Consider the following 20,240-nt stretch of genomic DNA (forward strand, 5'->3'; position numbering starts at 1 on the left):
AAAAGGCAATGTCCCTTCTGCAATAATTGCTCCTACCTGTCTGATTGCATCCAAAAAACTAAGATGCACATGAGGCGATACTTGGCAATTCTTGCATTGCCAGCGCATGTTGGAAAGAATATTGTTTGATACTTCCCCCACCTCCTAGATTGTAAGCTCTTCGGGGCCGGGTTCTCTTCTGTGTCACTCTCTGTATCTGTCTGTCATTTGCAACCCATTTTTAATTTAAACCCATTTAATGGATTTCTATTTTTAATAGAAATGATCCCATTTAATAGTAATAATCAGGTGCTAAGGAGTTATGTAATTCTGGCCCAGCTAATCAAGATGACTAAAGATTTATTTAGGAAGAGAAGAAGGATGATAAAAGATGAAAAAAGATGGCATAGCCCAAAAGATGGCATGATAGAACGTGGACAGGTGAGTATTGCAGATTTAAAACTTCTTTAAGTATAAATATTGTCCATAACTTAGATAAACATGTAGGTAACCTATTTACGCCATTTTTTTGTTGGTACTGTAAATAATACTAAGATTGTCTATTTCTCAAACACTGATGTTGAAATAAAAAATCCTTCTTTTCCATTTTTAATTTTCCAATTGCCCCTTTCGTAATGCTACATTAAATAAAAGGCAGTCACGTTTTACATTTGTGATTCATTATGGATCACTGTACCAAATAACCTAATTAGGCCATCAGGATTTCTATGTACTTAAATGAAGAAACAGATCACCACCAAAAAGGTTTTCAAAAAACGACTTTGTAGCCAATGACATTCACCGTTATAAAAAATGGTGAACACTGTCTGGCATCAGGCTTGATAAAAGTGTTCATCATCATCATTTATTAATGAAAGTGGTGATTTTTTCCAGCAGATCGGAGTGGCGTTATTTACACATAAATAAATTGATTGTTCTGGTGAACAACCTGTTGGCCATAAACCTGTTGGTGCTAAACATGCCCCTAAGTGTATTTATTGTTCTCATTATTCATCTGCTAAGAAGATTTGTGCTTCTTTAGACCGACAGTACAGCTGTACAGCTTCAGAAAAAAGCAAACAGCTATAGGCACTATATTACCACTATAATACATTTGTAAAGAAAACATATCTGCTCCTCCAATCCACCAAGCACTGTGACTGCATTATAGCGCAGTATATGCATATCCAACCGCCTAATGCTTGAATAAGTCTTTGGACACTTTCAGACATACTAAAAATTGTTTTCCTGTGTGTTTTATTTTACGCAGGTTTACATTGTGTATATCTAATTTCAAAGGTATTTAACATGTTTGTGCAGCTTTACAGCTAGACATAAATTTACTAGCTGTTTTAACATTAGGTTATTCTAAATATATGTAACACTCACCCACAGCAGTCCTAATCAGAGATTTCAAAACGTACATACAAAAATAACATCCAACACAAATCAGAGTTACCTTGCCACAGAGGTAAACCACACTGGAGTCAGGATCATAGAAAGGAAGCAATACACCGTTACTGGTATCCATTTCTTGTAAAGCTATAGGTTCTTCAAAGTTACTCTATTGACAATGGATAGGACAGACATGTTAATTTGCAATGAAAGCCAGTTTTGCTGACTGATTAGTTGCACACAACACTTCAAATTATGACACACTAATCCTTAATAAACAAATATTCTTTTGTTACCCTTAATAGAAATCTAGCAGTGCAAATCTTTTCTATATAATCTAAATTAGGGATATATGTGAATAATTTAGTAGTCTTGCATCTGTAGTTGATCCTAGGAGGGCAAAATACACTGTAAGACTATTAGTAGGGAATGGTTAGAATCTGCTGACTTTGTCCTCACTGGGTAGATTTCACTACTCTTTTTGTGTCACAATGACCAAAACTGAAAAATAACAAAATATTACTTCTCAGTCACAGAAATGGAGAAGAAGCCAGAGGAGACACCTAGTCTAGTTACAAATGTCTCTCACTCTAAAGATATTTCATTTAACTTCCAGGTGTGCCTACAGAAAAGAAAGCAGCTGGGGGACTTGCCAATGAGAAACCCAAAACCACCGGACTGGGTTTAATCACAATTCAGAACTAATGTTGTGGCTTTAGATATAACTTCATTGCATGGGGGCATTGTTATTCTACCTTTTATGTCAGAAGCAAAACCAGAGAAACTGAACTACGTTACTTAAGGTAATTTTACAAGATAAACTATTATTAGACTATAAATGATATGTTGTCATAGGTTTGTGAACCTACAAACTTTTATACTGCTCCCTTATTATAAGCACCATTATTGTTTTTCTGTAATTCTTCCATCCAAAGGGGTTATATTGCAAAAGAAAGAGATGTAATATGAGATGAGAAACAAAATTTCAATTTGCAAGAGGATTAAAACTACTTATTTTATTTTAGTGACATAGCGTGTGGCTGAGTCACCACATTCTTATTTCCTTACACGGCTGCACATTAAAAAGTTACATCAATGATATATTCAGTGATGACCAGAATATTGAATGTTTCCAGCAGAACATCTCCACTGAGAAATGTAAATGGTTTAATGAAAAGAACAAAGAGGATAAATAGAAAGGGATATATTTACTTTTTACAAAGTATATGAAAGATTTATTTCAGATGTGTCATTGCAAAACAATGAGTGACTTTACCAGTGTTTTGCAAAAAATAAAACCTAAAACCCCCAAAAAACAAAAACCTCACATCTATGAAAAGTGTATACTTAAAGGACCATTCTGATTGAAGCTAAGGTGAAGAAAGGCACAATGGCCCTGATTTATTAAAGCTTGCTAAAGCTGATACACTTTCATCAGTAAAGCTGGGTGATCCAGCAAACCTGGAATGGACTTTATCAAAGCCAATTGCTATTTGCTAGCAAATATTTTGAATCCTTGACCAGATCCATTGCAGTATTGCTGGATCACCTAGCTTCTTTGATTAAAGTGCATCATCTCCAGCTTTGGAGAGCTTTAATAAATCAGGTCCAATGTATTTCTGGGCTCAAGTGGGTTCTAAATCCAAGACTGGAGTCACTGGGAACATCAAGCCTTTTACTTTTACATATTGCTGTCCTGTAGGAGCAACTTTTTATTGTGTGAAACCTTACCAAAGGATGATCAGGCACTGACCAGCAGATTATAACCTCTCCATACTAATCATCTTACACTGTATTTTGCCCTTCTCAGATCAACTACAGATGTGAGACTGCTAAATTATTCACGTATTCATCATATAATATAATGATAATATAAAATCAGCCTAAAAGAATATAAGCATACTTTAAAATTTGGTAAATGTGTACTGATGATGGGAAATAAGGTGTCTAACAATATATTAGACAATGCCACCTCTTTGTATTTGCTGCTTATGGGTAGTTGTCTGTAGTGATGAATGATGAATATTGCTGGACTGACATTCTGTATCAATTTAATATACTTGAATTATTGAGAAATGATTGTTTCTAAATATCTAATCTCTTTCCTTGCTTTTTCTTTTAGTTGTGTTACACCTTTAGATGTAGCGAGAATTCAAACAAAGTAATAATGTTTCCTGATGACTCTTTGATAATACTCCATTGATGCAAAAAGTAGATAAAGATCAGTGAGCCTCTCATATGAAAACCTCAGAGAATAAGATTAAATGTGTTGCCCACATCAAGCAATCCGATCCTATGTTTAATAAAAATGCCATCAAGCGCTGTTTGCATTACAATTGAGTACAAAACATAACCTCATCTTGTCTATTTATCAAAGAAGCGTACAGATTAATGATGAAGTCTTCCTGTTATAATAATACCACTGTGTAACAAAAAGATCTATGGGCTGTTGTAATTAAAATTACAAAGTACACACTGAGGGAAGTGTATCTTGGGAAGCCAGCGTATTTTAGACAAATGTAATTGAAGAACCACTAAAGGATCTATTTAACAATATTTTCCCATAAGATACTCACAGCTTTCACTGATTTTTCTAATGAGATTTATTTTAAAAAAATCATGAGTAAAAATTGTGTGAATGCTGTGATTAAATCTAAAGTGAAAAGTATGATGTGCTATGCCTTAGTGTGCCATAGGCTACGTGGACATGCTAGTTTTTTGTCGTTGAAAATGATCGTGAAAGTTTCCAACGACAAAAGTCTAAAGGATGAATGAACAAGCGCTGTACATACAGCACTGTTCTGTTCTATGGAGAGGGGAGGGGGAAGAACGAGCAAGGGGAAGAACGAGCGAGGGGAAGAACGAGCGAGGGGAAGAATGAGCGAGTGGCACCCCGCTGTGCTCTCCTCCTTTCACTTGCATTGTGGTCATTCATCTTCTATCGTTCCTGGATCCACCAGGGCGAATACATAGCCATAGTTTCAGTAGTTGGGTGCGCACAGACAAAGCATATATATTAATGTGGGCATCAGATATACAGGTCAGCTGAACTGTATATTAGATGTCTTACACAAACATTTCTTTTTAGTTTGAAGTTATGTTTTAACTCCCAAAGTATATCTAATACCAAACTTTTTGTACCTGGATGGGGTTGTAATGTTTTTATTGATGTCTTTGTCCCCATTAAGAAGATTTATTAACCTGTTTATCCCGATGGCTACTGTCACAGAGACTCAAAATAACGAAAAACTGCAAGTTGTCACCAGAAGAGGAACTGGAAAATCTTCCAATGGGGACGTTTGTTTCAGCCACAGCTTCCTAAGAGGGTATATTCCTCACCTTCCTGTTGTGCATCCAAAACAGAAAGTAGAAAAAAAAATCCCCTTAACAGAAATGGATGGCAAAAAACTGTTTAAGATTTACATATACTTCAATGTCTGTAACCAAACAATTTAAGTTTAGTACTGAAGTTCTGATTAGCTCTCGGCTTTGGATTCTCTTTATCAGTATACTTAAAAGCTAAAATCAGACTGGCTGTTACAGGCAACACCTTAACTTTTCCTTTTTTTATGTGGCACATGAATGGAGTAATATCATACAATTCTATAGTGTGTCTTTTGAGCAGATTATCCCAAAGCTGGTCACCATCAGGAAATTTACAAACTGTCCGGGAAAAAATGCAAAATAATGAAAACCTGTACTGAAGGCACACAGAGACTTCCATGGTTGGCCATGGTTATATATTTTTTAAATTTCAATCCCAACATGTTCTGCAATACCTTTCATTACTCTGATATGTTGTGCTCTGTGGGATGGAAAATTATTTTAAGTCAAACACAAAAAATTTGTTTAGAATTTGACAATATTTAGTACTCTATTTACACACCATAAACATTTTTAGCTGTTACTTTGTTAACATGGACAAACCCATCATGCTTTTGCAGCATGGCCAGAGAAATCTGCAAACGCCATGCTGACACACTGCATTCTGAAGCCAGAATTTGCACTGCTATTGGCCACTGTAAGCATAAAGACCAAACATAAAGACCCTAAACAAAATCTCCATAGAGAAACAAAGCCTATAACAATAAAATACAGTATGTAATTCAAAGTTCCCCTAACATTACTATCCTTTTAAATAGTGATCATGAAGATCAGATGTCAGGGCAATGTAAAGTAGATCAAGATCTAACAGAAGAAAAAAAGAAAATATATTGGGTTATATATTGTAATTCTATTATATACAATTAAAGTATAAATAATTCATAGAAAACAGATAATTAGGCATGGCTCTGGGTTGGGGACATCTTATTCACAATTGTTGGGATACAATTTGGATATTTGCTTGGTCTCTTATGTGAAGTTGGTGGAGGTTGTTGTGAAAAACTAACCACTCCAAATTAACACTAAATGAATCTTCATCACCGTTATTAGAATTATAATAATGATTTCTTTTGCCTCAAATACTATCACTTTAAATATAGTCCATATATGTAAAAGTCATATGTTTATTATAAAACCTATTTGAACACATAAATAACAGCCATCAAACTTTGACTGTATGTATATGTAACTAGGAAAGGTAGAGATCTGTTGGCATATTTAATATGCCTCCATCGAAAACCATTTTCTATCTGTGCCATCATGAATTTCCTTCCATAATTAGGAGTGTGCCTCAGAAAGTAATACGGGTGCTGCTATTGCTGAATTATAGATCCAATAACAGCATTTTAAGACTGCTCGAACAAATGGCACAGTAAAGGGACACAATCTTGGCCTTATGCTTTGGAAACAGTGACAATAGCAATCAAATTCTTTGGACTTAGCGTTGCGGCTCTCATTACCGGGTCCCATAAGCCCAGTTCTCTCTGACTCATCCGTGTAAAGCCAGTTGTAAAGATATTTCCATCTCTGGTAAAGATGGCTCGCATAGGTCTCATCCCCTCGTGGGGGGCACATTTCTCCTGTGAAGGTGAAATGGAAAGGTAAGGTGGAAAACAAAATGGTCATAACATGTTTTTAGACACAAAGCCTCACTGTCCTGGCAGGAGACACAAGACAGTGTGTTACTGACTCCTAATCCTCTGCAGCTACACTTTCCAAGGTGACCCTGGATAAAAAGCTACATAGAATTGTCAGGAACCCTGAAACTGCTGACATCTCTGCCAAAACAACCAGGTCATTGTTTGCAAATTGCATTGTTACTATTCTTTAGTTTGAAATGGCAGTATAAATATGCCACGTATTTCCTCATACCAACAAAGCACTTAAACCGATTCATAAAAATACCTTATTGGTATTTTGTAAAAATACCGTTATAGGTGAGGTCGCTTGAAGATTAACTAAGGGTATAAATTACATGAGTAAAATTGATCAGTTTGGGGCTGCCTTCCCATCTCCCTATTATGGTGGTAAGAGAAAGCAAAAGGCTAGAACTACAGAAAAGCCTAATGGTGTTTTCCATGAATTACAGGTCAAGAAAAATTTTTTTTTTCTAATATTTAATCACAAATAAACCTGTGACCATGGAATAGTGTGTTCTCATGGTTATTGTTTGACTATGTTACTTTTATATTTATTTAAATATTTAAGTGAGTCCAGGAGAATGCACCAATTTAATGAAAAAAAAAAGATATCCTTAGATAATAAGACTGTGTACATATTGATTCAGCCATCACAATTCTGATCTCCACTGTGTACAAGTAATATTTACACACAGACGTGACATTGACATTTATTTTGTTAAAAGGCAGTGGGGTCAAATAATTTTTCAATGTAAATGAGATTTAAAGTTTTCATGTAAAATAGGTAGGACAAACATATAGCTAGAAGTAATGAACAACTTCAAACATCACAAGCATCTTTGATAAACTATCAATTATTGACCATTTTATAGATTAAAGTTTTAAAAATTAATGTTAGAAGTTCAATATTTCCAACACATCCACTTTCCAACTGAGAAACTAATCGCAAGAATTATATTTGGTCTGCTTTGTCTCATTTTACAATGTGCAGAATAATGGTGTATGAAAAGGAGCAGATTAGTAGCAATCCAGTCCTGTTCTGATTATTCTCAAAAATGCTCATGTTACAAACATGCCTCTCGGTTACATAGTTATGCATGAGAAAAGATATATGTCCATAAGTGTAACCAAGGAAATAAACAGTGTAGAAATCCTTGAATTTAGATTATTAGAAAATTTCCTACTTTCAGAAAAAGGCAAAAACCTTTCAAAGTATGGTTTTGCTTTACATTCCTCCCTGAACCCCTAAGACAATTTTATTTTTCCCTAGATCAACATTTTATGATGCTATTTCATAGAAATATTTGTTGGTGTTTGTGCTATCCTGTTAACAGGAAAGTTAAACCTCTTTTATTACATTTACAAATATTGCTCTCTTAGATGATCAATAAACAAATGTAACAAGTAACAAATGTTTAACTGACTTTTCCTTTATATATTTTATAAAGTCATTACACATTTTGTCTTTATTATACATTAGGATCTGGTAATATTTCCCTATAGCTTAAGTCCAAGTAAAATTTGATCTTTTCCCTTTCAATGAAAAAACTATTTAAATAATTCAATACAAATGTTAATTTGCACTAGAATATAAGTTGATTAAGTTTTATGCAAATGTAAACTTTTTCTATAATTATAAGACTTGACCCTGTCCCCACCTACCCCACTGAACCACCTTATAAACCATTTAATGGTATGGATGGCAACGTTAACAATTACGTTCAATGTCAAGATTTGCATTCACTTCAGCTTCTTAGATCTTAGAATCTACCGATCATTGTAACATGCATTTTTTTAATTTGAAGTAACCTGCGCTATGCATTTTTTCACCATTTATTCTCAGTTGGTGTAGAAGGCGCACTGCTTGGTTTGCTTTCACTAACCTGTGACTATGTATTAAATTATCTTTGTTAGAGTAACCAGAACCTAACAAAACAAGACAAGCAGGAGTTTCACAATGACACATTTCCCCAAGTGTCTGACTCCATGAAGGTAAAATATTAAAAGAAAATCAAACTGGTGTTAGTGCTATAGACACATCGTTGTTGCTATAATTTGAGATGTGAGTATTAAGCTATTTCCAAAAATTTCCAAGAGGACACTTTTCATAATGCTGGCAGTGCATTGGCAAATTGCAGGTCAGCTTTGTTCTATGTTTTATTTAGCACACAGATGTCAGCAGAGTTTGAATCCAATAACAGCAATAAAAGGCTGCATTTAACGTTTTGTCAAAATCATGCCCATTACATCATTAATATAGTTGTCGCCTTGGTATGTCTGCAGATTTTAGAAAGTCATTTGATGTAAACACATTTATAGGTAAAGTAAATAAACATGCAGAACACCTTCTCATACCGGATCCCACAGCGCCAGCTGCCGCTCACTCATCCTGCTGAAACCGGTGGTAAATACTTTGCCGTCAGATGTAAAAATGGCTTTGACTGGCCGAGCCCCTTCATGTGGCCCACTTTTCTCCTAGTTGTTGGTTAGTAGGGTAAATTCACCACAGCAAATTGAAAACACAAACATGCATTCAATTAGTGTCACACTAAAAAAAACACTTTACATTAGCCATTTAGATATTTAGTGACACACTAGGGAGAAAAAATATAATAATACAAACAAAATAGGAAGAGTTTACAAGTCTACATATAAATTCTTTGTATAAAGAGAACTAGAGAAGCAAAATATATTGGTAACATACTGTATAGTTTAATGCAATCAGTAGCTTTAGATATGCCAATAATGGGCTCAAGGATAACTTTCCTTATTATGTCAGACTTTGTTAACATTATCAACATTTATATATTAAAATTACTGCCTCAGGGAATGGGGAGCATACAAAAAAATAATAAGAAAAGATGGTAATCAGACATTGCACAGGTAATGTTGGTGGCATACAACTGACCAATGACATAGAGAAAGTGTCCAGCAAGTCTTAAGCATTGGGGGCTGCTGTACACATATCTTATACTGTATGAACATAGGGAAACATATCTATATACTGTTAATATTTGTCTTAAAAAATCATAAATCAGTTACACGGCCTATTTTGTCTATACTTATCAATCTATACAATTATATACATACATATCGTGCATCTTACATAAAACCATAGTATTTATTATAGAAATGTAGATAATAGATACAGTTGTAGAAAATAAAGAATAAAAACATATCAGAAAAGCAGTCACTCAAATCACGCAAAACACATCATTCAGTTTAGAGAGTGATGCATACCCTGCCAGTGCCCTATGCTTTAGGGCTGTAAATTAATTAAATCATTTATTGTGTAATGGATGATATGTAAATCAAAACACTTGTCAGGCTGATAATTTGACTTTTATTTCTGGTCATGCTAAAAAAACATGTTACAATCCAATCTGATTGTGCACTCTGCTGTAGATTTACTATGCAGTATAAGGTGCTTCTCAATGCCCAGCTTGGGGATATACAGGAAAAAAAATGAGTTCCCCTAGCATAAACTATAAATAAATGCCCCTATTGCTAAACTTCCCTGATCTACTACACTGTCCTGTGAAGGAATCACCTGAATATTTCAAATAAAGATTTGCCCCTCCTGGACTAAAAGGGAGGAAATCTGCAGAGAACTGGGACATTTCCTACAGTGCACTGTCCCCTGAAGTATTTAGGATTCCCCACCTTTGAAGGTAAAATATAATGATATCACTGTTCAAAGGGAAGGAGTATTACAAAACAGTAAGTATAGCCTTTTTTTTAGGTGCATGGGCTGCTCCATGGGTAAAAGACCCAATCCTGAAAAAAGGCTTTAAACAACCTATTTAAATTATATTTCAACAGGCAATTGGCAAATCTAAAAGTGATTGTAAAATGTGTGGCCACTGTTCACTATGAACAACAGAACAGTACCAGACCAATTGGGTGGCGTAAATATTTCAAGACTATTCTTTAAAGCTTTATCACAACCAATTTAGCATAGTATTATTTTACTGTTTAGTTGCTATGTGTCTCCAAAATAGAAGCCCCCAATGAACTCAGTCAAGATCACAAGTGGACTTATTATGGCAAATAGCAAAACTGCCAAATCGCCCCTTTCACCAGTCTAGTGCCAGAAAAACAAATGTATCTATATGTAAATTAAAGATAAAAATGATCTCAATAAGAAAAAAGGTCTTAGATTTCATGCAGAGGGTTAGGAAAAAAATATTGGTTACTTACAGCCACTATTTCTTGTTTTCGTGGATCGATGACTCGGAGTTTTTTATCCTTGCAGGTGGTAGTAAAAAGACTCCCATTGTAGTTCCAGCAGACGCTATAGATGAGGTCACTGTGCATGTCGTCTAAACTAATGAGAGCCTCACCGGTTCCCACGTTCCAAATAATAATAGTATTATCGCTACCTAATAGTAGAGCACAATCAGATTAATAAATATTAGAATGCATAAAATTATATGTTACTAATTACTGTAAGCTCAGCACTGGTACAGTTGTTAGGAGCTTCAATCTACAGAAACTCTGTAAAATTTGATTATTACAGTTCTATCTGCATAACTACATTTTAGATACATGTATATGTCATGCAGCTGTAATTTGACTTTAGGCAGCAAGAAAAAAATCTGCAGCTCATTCTTTTCCCTGTATTTGTTTAAAACTGACAATGTGTAACAATGTGAACAAGGAAGAGCTGAAACAGCAAGGCCATATTGTTTGTCACAGTAAGGTTACGTACACACATGCAATGGTTCTCGTCTGATAATCGGCTCAGGGCCGATATCAGACAAGAATCTTTTGTGTGTAGAGTGCTACACACTCTACACTCTACACACTGTCCATCATCCCAACGAACGTTCTGGCATATCCATGAATGATTGACAACGAGCGATAGTGACGCAAGTAAAGAGGGGGAAAACACAGCGGGGTGCCACTCTGTCATTCTCCCCGCTCCATAGAGCAGAGCGGTGCTGTATCTACAGCACTCCTTCATGCATCATGCAGTCATTTGTCATTGGAAATGATTGTGAAAGATCCTTTCCAACGACAATTATTGCACGTGTCTACGAAGCCTTAGGCCTCATTCCCACTATGTGCAGCGCTTCACATAGTGTGGGATACACAAGGAAATCAGACACTGCATAGATGGCAATGTCTGATCTTCCCACTTACACATTGCACTGAAATAATTTCTGTGTGCTGAATAGGGTCAGTTTTGCAACACGGCTGTGTGTTGCCATGCATTGCAGCATAACACAAAGCAATGTACGTTCATGTATTAGGAACAAAGACTAGGTTTATCAATGTTTATAATGAATTAGGTTTGTGTTACTGTACCTGCACTGAGTAGCACATTGCGGGCTGACGGGTGCCATGTAATAATGCCTACTCTCTTTGAGTGACCCTCTAGTGTCACAATGGGTTCCGTTATTGACCGCACTGGTGTGTAATCTGGGATTTGCCAAACCTAACAAAAGAAAAAGAAAGCTGTTAAAAGAGGCAAAACCTTTTTGTAAACCAAGACAGCAATTTATGTTACTGGGGATTTATACCAATTAGAGATCAGCAAATAGGGAACAAACTAGTCAGTATAAGTGGAAGTACCAGTGCTGAAGACAAGTAGGTAACTTGTTCTAAAAGGAAGTAGGACAGGTAGTGGAATTGATTGCGAATGTTCACTGAAATTTCCCTTAATCCCTTGCTACCCTCATGCTACCAATATCATCCTGGTTATATCATTAGAACATATTTGGACAAGGTACAGAGTATGCTTCATGTTCCGTAACCGAGTTACGGAACAGTGGTTCAAAACCCTATTTACAACAACTGTGCTTGACCACCCAATCCTCAAAAGTCATGTTGCATCACTGTATGATGAACCTAGAGCATTTGGCTCTTTAGTGGAGTGTGTGTTGTGGTAGATTGAATCCAGGACAAGGCCCTAAATGTCATTCTTACTTCCAAGCCCTTTCTGCTTAGCTTATTTGTTTTACTGCCTACAGTTCTAGACTATCATAAAAACTGAGGTTAGCTCACAGGGCCTATACATAATCATTAGGTAAATATAATACACAGGGACCCTAAAGGCTGTAAAAACAGCATCTCAAGTCTAAAAAAAAAATCTATCTACACTTTCCCTGCACTCTCTTTGTATAATTGCACTCGCTGTCACTCTTAATTTACACGGTCTCTCTCTCTCTGTTGTAATGATCTACTTTTGATTTGTCTCAGTACTTTCTCCAGCGTGACTTTTTTATAGCCACTTTAAGTCATTGTTTAATTTCTGCACAATCCAAAGTATATAAAACATTTATTAACTCACAGGGATTAAAAGACATACGATACAGTCACCATCGTAGCGGTTGTCCTTCTATGGTCAATAAAGGGGGAAAAAATCCCAGGAGATATTGTGCATGCCTCGGGTATGTACATAAAACAGCTTTTCCGCATATGATGAAGACACTTTCATAGCTGTGGAGAGTTCTGGATAGTGAGCGGTAAGCAAATGAGTACACAGTGTATGGTATTATTAATCAAAAGTGCTTTTTAATGGCTTTTTCATTTATCAGAGGTAAGCATTGTGTCTAGTCTGTGGCTTTGTCCCAAGCTCATTCTGCAGTGTTCACAATTAACAAGATGCAGAGCAAAAATACAACTCTTACAGAGTGGAATTACTAACACAGCTCTTCAAGTACTGTGGGAGCAATGTAGGAAAAATCAGCACAATGCTGACCGCCAGGAGAAAAACCTGAAGTGTAAAACATTACAGAAGTGAAAACTCTGTACCCTTATCAACCAATCAAATAAATTTCATTTATAAACCAGTTCTAGAACAGACTGTATGAATGAATGAACTTTTTTTATCAGGACCTCAGCTTACTTTTCAATATTTCCTATTTTTTTTCACCAGCTGCAAACTGGCAGGTAAATATATGAACATAATCAAGGGCCTGCTCTTAAACAAAGGGAGAAAAATGTAATATATTTCATCTTAGCAATCTTTAGATGGAATAGCTGCATTATCTTATTTTTTTGGCTAAGGACATCCGACATACGAACAACTCCTAAATACGAAAAGGGTTTCCCTTGTCCCTGTGCAGGACAGAGGCTTGGAGGGAGGTGGTTTGCATAACTGCAGAAAAAATCTTTTGCTAAACACAGCTGAGGTTGCCGGTGATCTTAAGAGCTGAGCTGATCTGTAGCATCTTGTAACTCTTTAATGACCAAGACAAACTCTGCAGTTGTTTCTTTTCACAGCTTGTTCCAGAAGTTAATGAATGTCTAGGCTCCATAAAGTTTTTTTTGTTTGCTTTGTTTGTGATTAAATCACAGTGAGAATTTTATATAGTAACTGACACCACACTGCCTAATAATATGTTTAGACATACATCTGTCTCAATGTACCTGTTCCAACTTACATACAAATTCAACATTCCTACAGTCCCTATCTCGTATGTAACCTGGGGACTACCTGTACAATGTGTTGAAACACAATTTTCTTGGCACTTTCTGTGAGGAAAACTAAAGATACAAACAATGTTATCTTTCATCTGTAAAATACTAATTCCTTTACCCCATGTAATGGTGATAAAAAGAGGAAGATATGTTTGAAATTCAGCATGGCAACTGTGCTTTCCATCATTGACAGAGGACAAGTGAATGTGACTATTTGAAGACAGAAAATGTGTTGTTCCCAAAAATCCAAGCTCAAAATAAAAGGACATATGCCCCAATACAAATACTAATGCAGACACCTCATCTAAGAACTAGTAAGCTCTTATATATTATATTTTGGTTTTTGCTCTGTTAACAATCAACTCCTTTTTTAGTGGAGCTCTCCAGCTTTAATAGGATCCACTTTAAACCTATGGACAACATCCCTACTATGCACTGGGTGTTACTGAACACAGATTGATGTAAGTGGATACTACTATATAACAGATGTGTTTCCAGTAGGGTTTAGTGAACCCTATAAAGAGAATCTTCACAGCTTTGCTGGAACTGTAATCAGAGATAAATGTGAAGAAGCTAAATACTGTTGAAACTCCTCCCACACATACCCTAACACTCCTCGCTCCTCTTCACACTTACTGTATTTCAATAAGCCCAACCACTTGATTTGAAATTGCTTTCAAAAGAGACATTATTTTGCACTTTGCAGGATAAAATATGAGCTCTATATACCAACAATGATAATCTGCTACTGGCTATGCAACATAAATATTTTAAACACAATGATGGCAAACACGTACTTCTTGGTAATATACACGCCGCTTGCTAAACCAGTGACATCCATATACTAATAATGAACGGACTGCGCTATGAGTGGATCTGTTACATTTCTGATGTGAAATACACTCAGTGTTCTATACAATTAATAAATCAGAAATGGCAATGAATAGAAAAAGGGAATATGCATTTATAAATATTGCATGGACATTAAGCACAGGGAGGATGAAATGGCTAATATGGTAAAGGAGATAAAACTTTTTAGTGGGTATCTTTTATTGGGTAGTAACAATAAGAAAACATACTATGGTATCACATAAAAAAAAACCCACCTTTTAAGTTGGTTAAAATGGATTATTTGCTCGTAAATGATCTTTTCATGCTTGTTCTTGACCACCAGTATGGTGCTGTATCTTCATACAAAATGTGTAACAAACATGTCTCAGACCTTAGAGCTGAGAAAGATTGGTTTACAGGAGGGGTCTTCAAGGAATGTAGATATATATTTTTTTTGCCTAGCCTGGTTTCTACTAAATGCTTAACTGGTGTATAGAAGAAAAAGGTATTGTTGTGTGAAAAGTTTGTAAGGGGGGAAAACAGATTTGGGAGTCCGTAGGTGGGTGGTTTAGAACTTTTAATATGTTTGAGGAGTGCTTGGTTAAGATACATGACATAATATTAGATGACAGTTGGAAGCGTCCAAGAATACTTAGTAAAGTCATTGGATGATGTGTTCAGACGATGGACGACACACGCCAGATTCTCATCCGATATCGGCCTGGAGCCGATTATCGGACGAGAACCACTGCAAGTGTGTACGTAGCCTTAGTGATAGGGCTACAAATAATCTTATTAAAACACTTTTTGTTTATCACTCCTGCCTATTAAAAGCCTGTCTTTTCTCTTACCCCTTTGCCCTTTTCTGATTATGTCTCAGACAACCTGAGTTCTGATCATTCACAGGTGAGAAACTATCAAAAAATTACCCCCTATGTATGAGTCCTTTGGTCAATCTGCAAAATGTAATGATTCCTGGCTTCATAAGCAATTTATACATTGTCCACTGCTAGTATTATATACTTTGAAGAGAAAAAGAGTTTGCAAGGATAGGCAAAAGTACAATGAAAGTGAAAAAATAAATATGTATCTGGCATTACAAAACAGTATTCTCAAACACTGATTTTATTCACAGAAAAACTATAGTTATATCATTGGGGATATATTAGTGATTAGCAAAAATGCTGTAGATCTATTGTTGTTCAAATGTGTACTCAGTGTCTGGTGGCCTGGGAAGTTTTGAAAGTCTGTATGCTGGTCAATTATGGCAAAAAAGCTCAAAATACATTGGCTAATGTTTGGCAAATGTATGAGCATTAATATGTTATGTATAAGCCTTATGTTTTTTTTAATCTAAAATTACTTTATTGGCTGACTGTAATAATGCAACTGCATTCTGTATGCAAAAATTTTAGGGCTCTTTCCTACTATAAATGTGCACTTGGTTTTCCAAAACAAAAGTGTGTTGCTATGGGTTGTATTTGGCAGCCAAAACCATTCATTGGAATAAGCAGCCCTTTGCACCACATCACACAAAACATAGTGTATGATGCAGTTTTGTAAGTGTAGCACAGAGCTGCACTGCCCTGCGTTGTACTACAGTGCTCTGGTAAGGTGCAACTGGGGTGCTAATATGGATGAAGAGCAAGTCAGTGTACTAACACGTCATGTTCATTGCTAAATTAATTCAAAGAAATGTAAACAAGCCCTAGTTTTGGGTCTGTTTTGAAACCTAAAGTACCATATTAATCAACCTCAGAACTGTTTAACAATTGTGCTTTTTAAACACAGACAGGCATATTCATTTTCAAGAGTGGCTAATTTGCTTGCAAAATAAGTCAGTTTTGATAAATGTCTAAAAATATACTAGCATATATGATAAATTCATCTATGAAGGATAATATCTATAGACATTAGGGATTCCTAACGTAAACCTATATTTATCAAATACTTCCATACTGTATCTATGATGATGACTGAAGTTCAGGTCTCCATTCATATAATCACATTGCTTTTGGTTGTGGTCACCACCCTGTTGTGTTTTCGTCAGAAGAGTAGTTTTTTTTCAGACCTATAAATGCTTTATGGTAATTTGTTCATAACAGTAATATTGTATTCTGGCTCCATCCCTTGGTGTGTTCACATTATCTGAACAAAGGAGACGCCTCGCTTCCTGCATCTTCAATAATAAACTGACCATATGCTGATGCCTGGATAAGAGTTTACTGGAATCCCCTAGCCCTCGTCACACATTGGCCTCTGTTCTGGCATCTGATAAGTCTCTGCCCTGTTTCCATCTCCTTCTAGTGAAGTATAATTAGAAGTGCTGTATCACAGTGTGAGATACAGACATCAGAGCAAGACACGTGGCTGATGTGTGTTATATATATAACCTGACACTTCAAACTCAAGGTACTATGCAGGCTTCATTTCCAGAATGTTCCAGAAGCTTCATTTACAGTATATTAAAGTAGTTAACGGATAAGCTTGCCTAAAGTGTTTCCTTTTTTACCCTACAACTTTGTAGAGGTTCTATGCCAAAACTTGTCTCAGCTTCTTGTTACTGCAAATGGAAAGTGTTCATCCACATCCACATCCTTAGGGACTGTTAGGAATTGTTGTCAAACACTGGATTTTGCATTTGCAGCACTGCTCAACCACATACATTTTAACCAAAATTCAGCAAAAATATGTGATTGACCTGTTTAGCCTACAATGGGAACACATATCAGGAGGACCTGTGTCTTACAGAGAAAAAGCAAAGCAGGTGGAATGCAGACATCGAAACATTGTGTTAAATATAAATTTGTAGATCTGATGTAATGTGCAATGTGAATAACATAAAAATAACACTGATCCATGTTAACCCTAATGGTTATCCATATTTTTAGGCTGACTTCCTGAACACACTAACGCTAACATGTTGCCTGACAGCCGGTCATGTGGTGGTTTGTGGATAGGTTGCTTTGGTGCACTCTTTTGCTCTCTCAACCAAAGATACATAGTGGAAGGTTAAAGCTCCATTCTAAACACTTGAATTTTTTTGTTTTTGTGGAGCCCATAAAAAATAAAGTGTGCAGATGTCATGGGGACAGGAGGACTTAGACAATAGATTCATTCTCAAATGTTTAACTCTTCTTAACCGTATGTTCCCTTTAAAGATTTTTCCTATTACTTTCTGTCGTGGTAGGAAGATATCTCACCAAATAGGACACAGTCAAAAAAAATAAAGAAACGCAGAGGCTCCAACCCCTCTCCAGACTACTACAGTAAACAGGTATATTTGGAGCAGAGCTTTTTTTGTTTTACCTATAATACAATAAATAAATGATAAAACATGTATTCTATGTGAAACATGCTTTGAGCGGAACTTGGATAAAGAAAGGGAAGCATTTTATCAAGCAGCTGCCTAATTTGGAAACCAGGAACATTTGTATGGGATAATACTTCCAGCAGGAAATTCTGAAAACCCATGACTGTGTGTGGAAATCGGGGACAATTGGCATTCTACCTACTTCCTGTCAGCACATTAGACACCATGTCCTCATATAATTCAGTGGGCAGGATGGCCTTTCATTGACATGTTCCCACAGACCATAAATTCTGAGCCTTTCATGTGACTATGGGCAAAAATAATGCATTGGTCAAAGTTCCATGCAATTTAAAAAAGAAGTGGAATATAACATATACGAGGTCTACAAATTTTATAATCAAAGTTTGACATCAGGACCAACAATTCTCAAAGTTTCATAATATAGGCACATCTATAGGATGACCAACTAAGGTTATAACTTACTGCAGTATGCAGCAAGAACACTTTAGTGTGAAATACGTCAAGGGATATCGTCACTGACGGTTGTTACCTTAATAGACCAGATAGAGTTAGAATCATACAAATAGAACAAAAGCATCAAAAGAGAAAAAATAAAAGAGGATAGAAAATTAAAGCTTCTGGTAAAGGCCTCTTTAGTACCACTTCACAACCATGTTGGTTTTCTGGTCCGCATTAATACCTTGCATTGCAATATTACAACGCAAAGCCATATTTATTCCTGGCAGAAGAAAGTATGGAGGCAAGGGTTTCACTCTTCCCATGCCAAATGACACTAATGCATAGTTTAAAGATGTGGTTCTGTAGAACCCCAGACAAGCATATGTCCTTGCTGTAACACAGCTGTCAGTGATTCCAGATTTCTGCAGATTTGCCAAAACGTTTCAGCTAATAAACAGGGCAAAGGCCACAATCTTGGAACAATCTTAAACAATTTTACAGATATTATATTTTGTTTCACTAAATGCCACCATACAGTTTTAGGAAAAAACATCTAACTGTGTGTGTGGAGGTTCTTATTTATCCAAACCATTGTATAAAAATATGTTGGTTGTGCTTGCATTTTATAAATGAAATGTAAAATGTAGATGCAAAGTGAAACATTTTTAGTCCTGCAGAGGATGTATTATTTGTTCCATTATAAATTGGCTCATATATAAAAAGTAAGTCAAGAACAAGGAAGAAATAGACAAAAAAGCAAAAAAGACCATATGTAAATGAAGATAGAAGGTTTGTAAATTAGAGCCTGCTGGTAAAGGTCTGTTTAGTACAGCAAATCTAACCTCTTCATGGGCATGTCATTTTTTTGTTACATCATTGCTGAAGTTATGTGCAATAGCAGAGCCATGTGGACTCCTGGCAAAGGAAGTTAAGGTGTTTCACTTTACCCTTCCCTGATCACAAGAATGTTTTGCATTTAATATTAGTTAACACTTACCATGATCGTGGTGTCATCTGAAGCACTGGCAATAACATTATCATTGTGGGGGCACCAATCAATGTCTAATACAGGAGCTGTATGGCCACTGACTGTAGGATGATTTTTATCCAGTCTTCCAGTCTAAAACAAAAACAGAATACTGTTTACACAGATCCAGTAAAATATATATAGATAACCAGATATGAGATAACAAATATCAGGGACAGAATTCCAGAGTAATGAGCTGGGCTGCTGAGCTATATTCTTTATTTATTATTCACTGTTATATGTAAATATGTTACTGTTGTGTGTACAAACCTCTAAATCTAATTACAGGGACTGTTTTATTAGATCCATTATCCCCTCTCTTTCTAACTACCATTTGTGCCAGTTTTTGAACTTGATTTTGTTACGTACACGTCAGATTATTCTCGTCTGATAATCGCCTCAGGGCTGATATCGGACGAAAATCTGGTTTGTGTACAGCGCTGTGATCCCTCCTGGTGGACACACAAATGACAAACGATCATAATGGAAGTGAAGGAAAGAGTGCAGGGGGGTGCCGCTTCTTTGTACTCCTCCCCTCTCTTTAGAGGTGAACGGTGCTGAATGTACAACGCTCGTTCATGCATCGTGTAGTCTTTTGTCATTGGAAAGGATTGTGAAAGATCCTTTAAAACAAAAATTATTCAATGTGTTTATGCAGCCCTATTTTTTGTAGTGCTATATTTAAAAGAAATTGTTAGGTAGTGCACCCCTCCAAGTGGACTTCTAGCTGAACACCACTGGCCACAGGTGCTATGCCCAAAAAAGCGTCCACTCACTTCCCAGG

General features: G+C 36.1%; 1 protein-coding gene across 2 annotated transcripts in view; it reads right to left on the minus strand.

Annotated features, from left to right (window-relative positions):
- Positions 1-20,240, minus strand: part of CORO6 (coronin 6) — a 55,421-nt gene that overhangs the window by 9,465 nt on the left and 25,716 nt on the right. The window contains exons 3-7 of one of the 2 annotated variants that reach the window (XM_072430736.1): positions 19,427-19,549; positions 11,709-11,838; positions 10,599-10,780; positions 8,754-8,873; positions 1,439-1,543 (exon numbers count right to left, since the gene is read on the minus strand). In XM_072430736.1, coding sequence (XP_072286837.1) covers positions 1,439-1,543; positions 8,754-8,873; positions 10,599-10,780; positions 11,709-11,838; positions 19,427-19,549 — 660 coding nt within the window. Of the gene's footprint in view, positions 1-1,438; positions 1,544-6,218; positions 6,339-8,753; positions 8,874-10,598; positions 10,781-11,708; positions 11,839-19,426; positions 19,550-20,240 lie in introns of both variants that reach the window. The other variant, XM_072430729.1, reaches the window with a different exon arrangement.

The sequence above is a fragment of the Pyxicephalus adspersus genome, chromosome 1 (genome assembly GCF_032062135.1).
Source record: "Pyxicephalus adspersus chromosome 1, UCB_Pads_2.0, whole genome shotgun sequence".
In the NCBI taxonomy this organism is placed as follows: domain Eukaryota; kingdom Metazoa; phylum Chordata; class Amphibia; order Anura; family Pyxicephalidae; genus Pyxicephalus; species Pyxicephalus adspersus.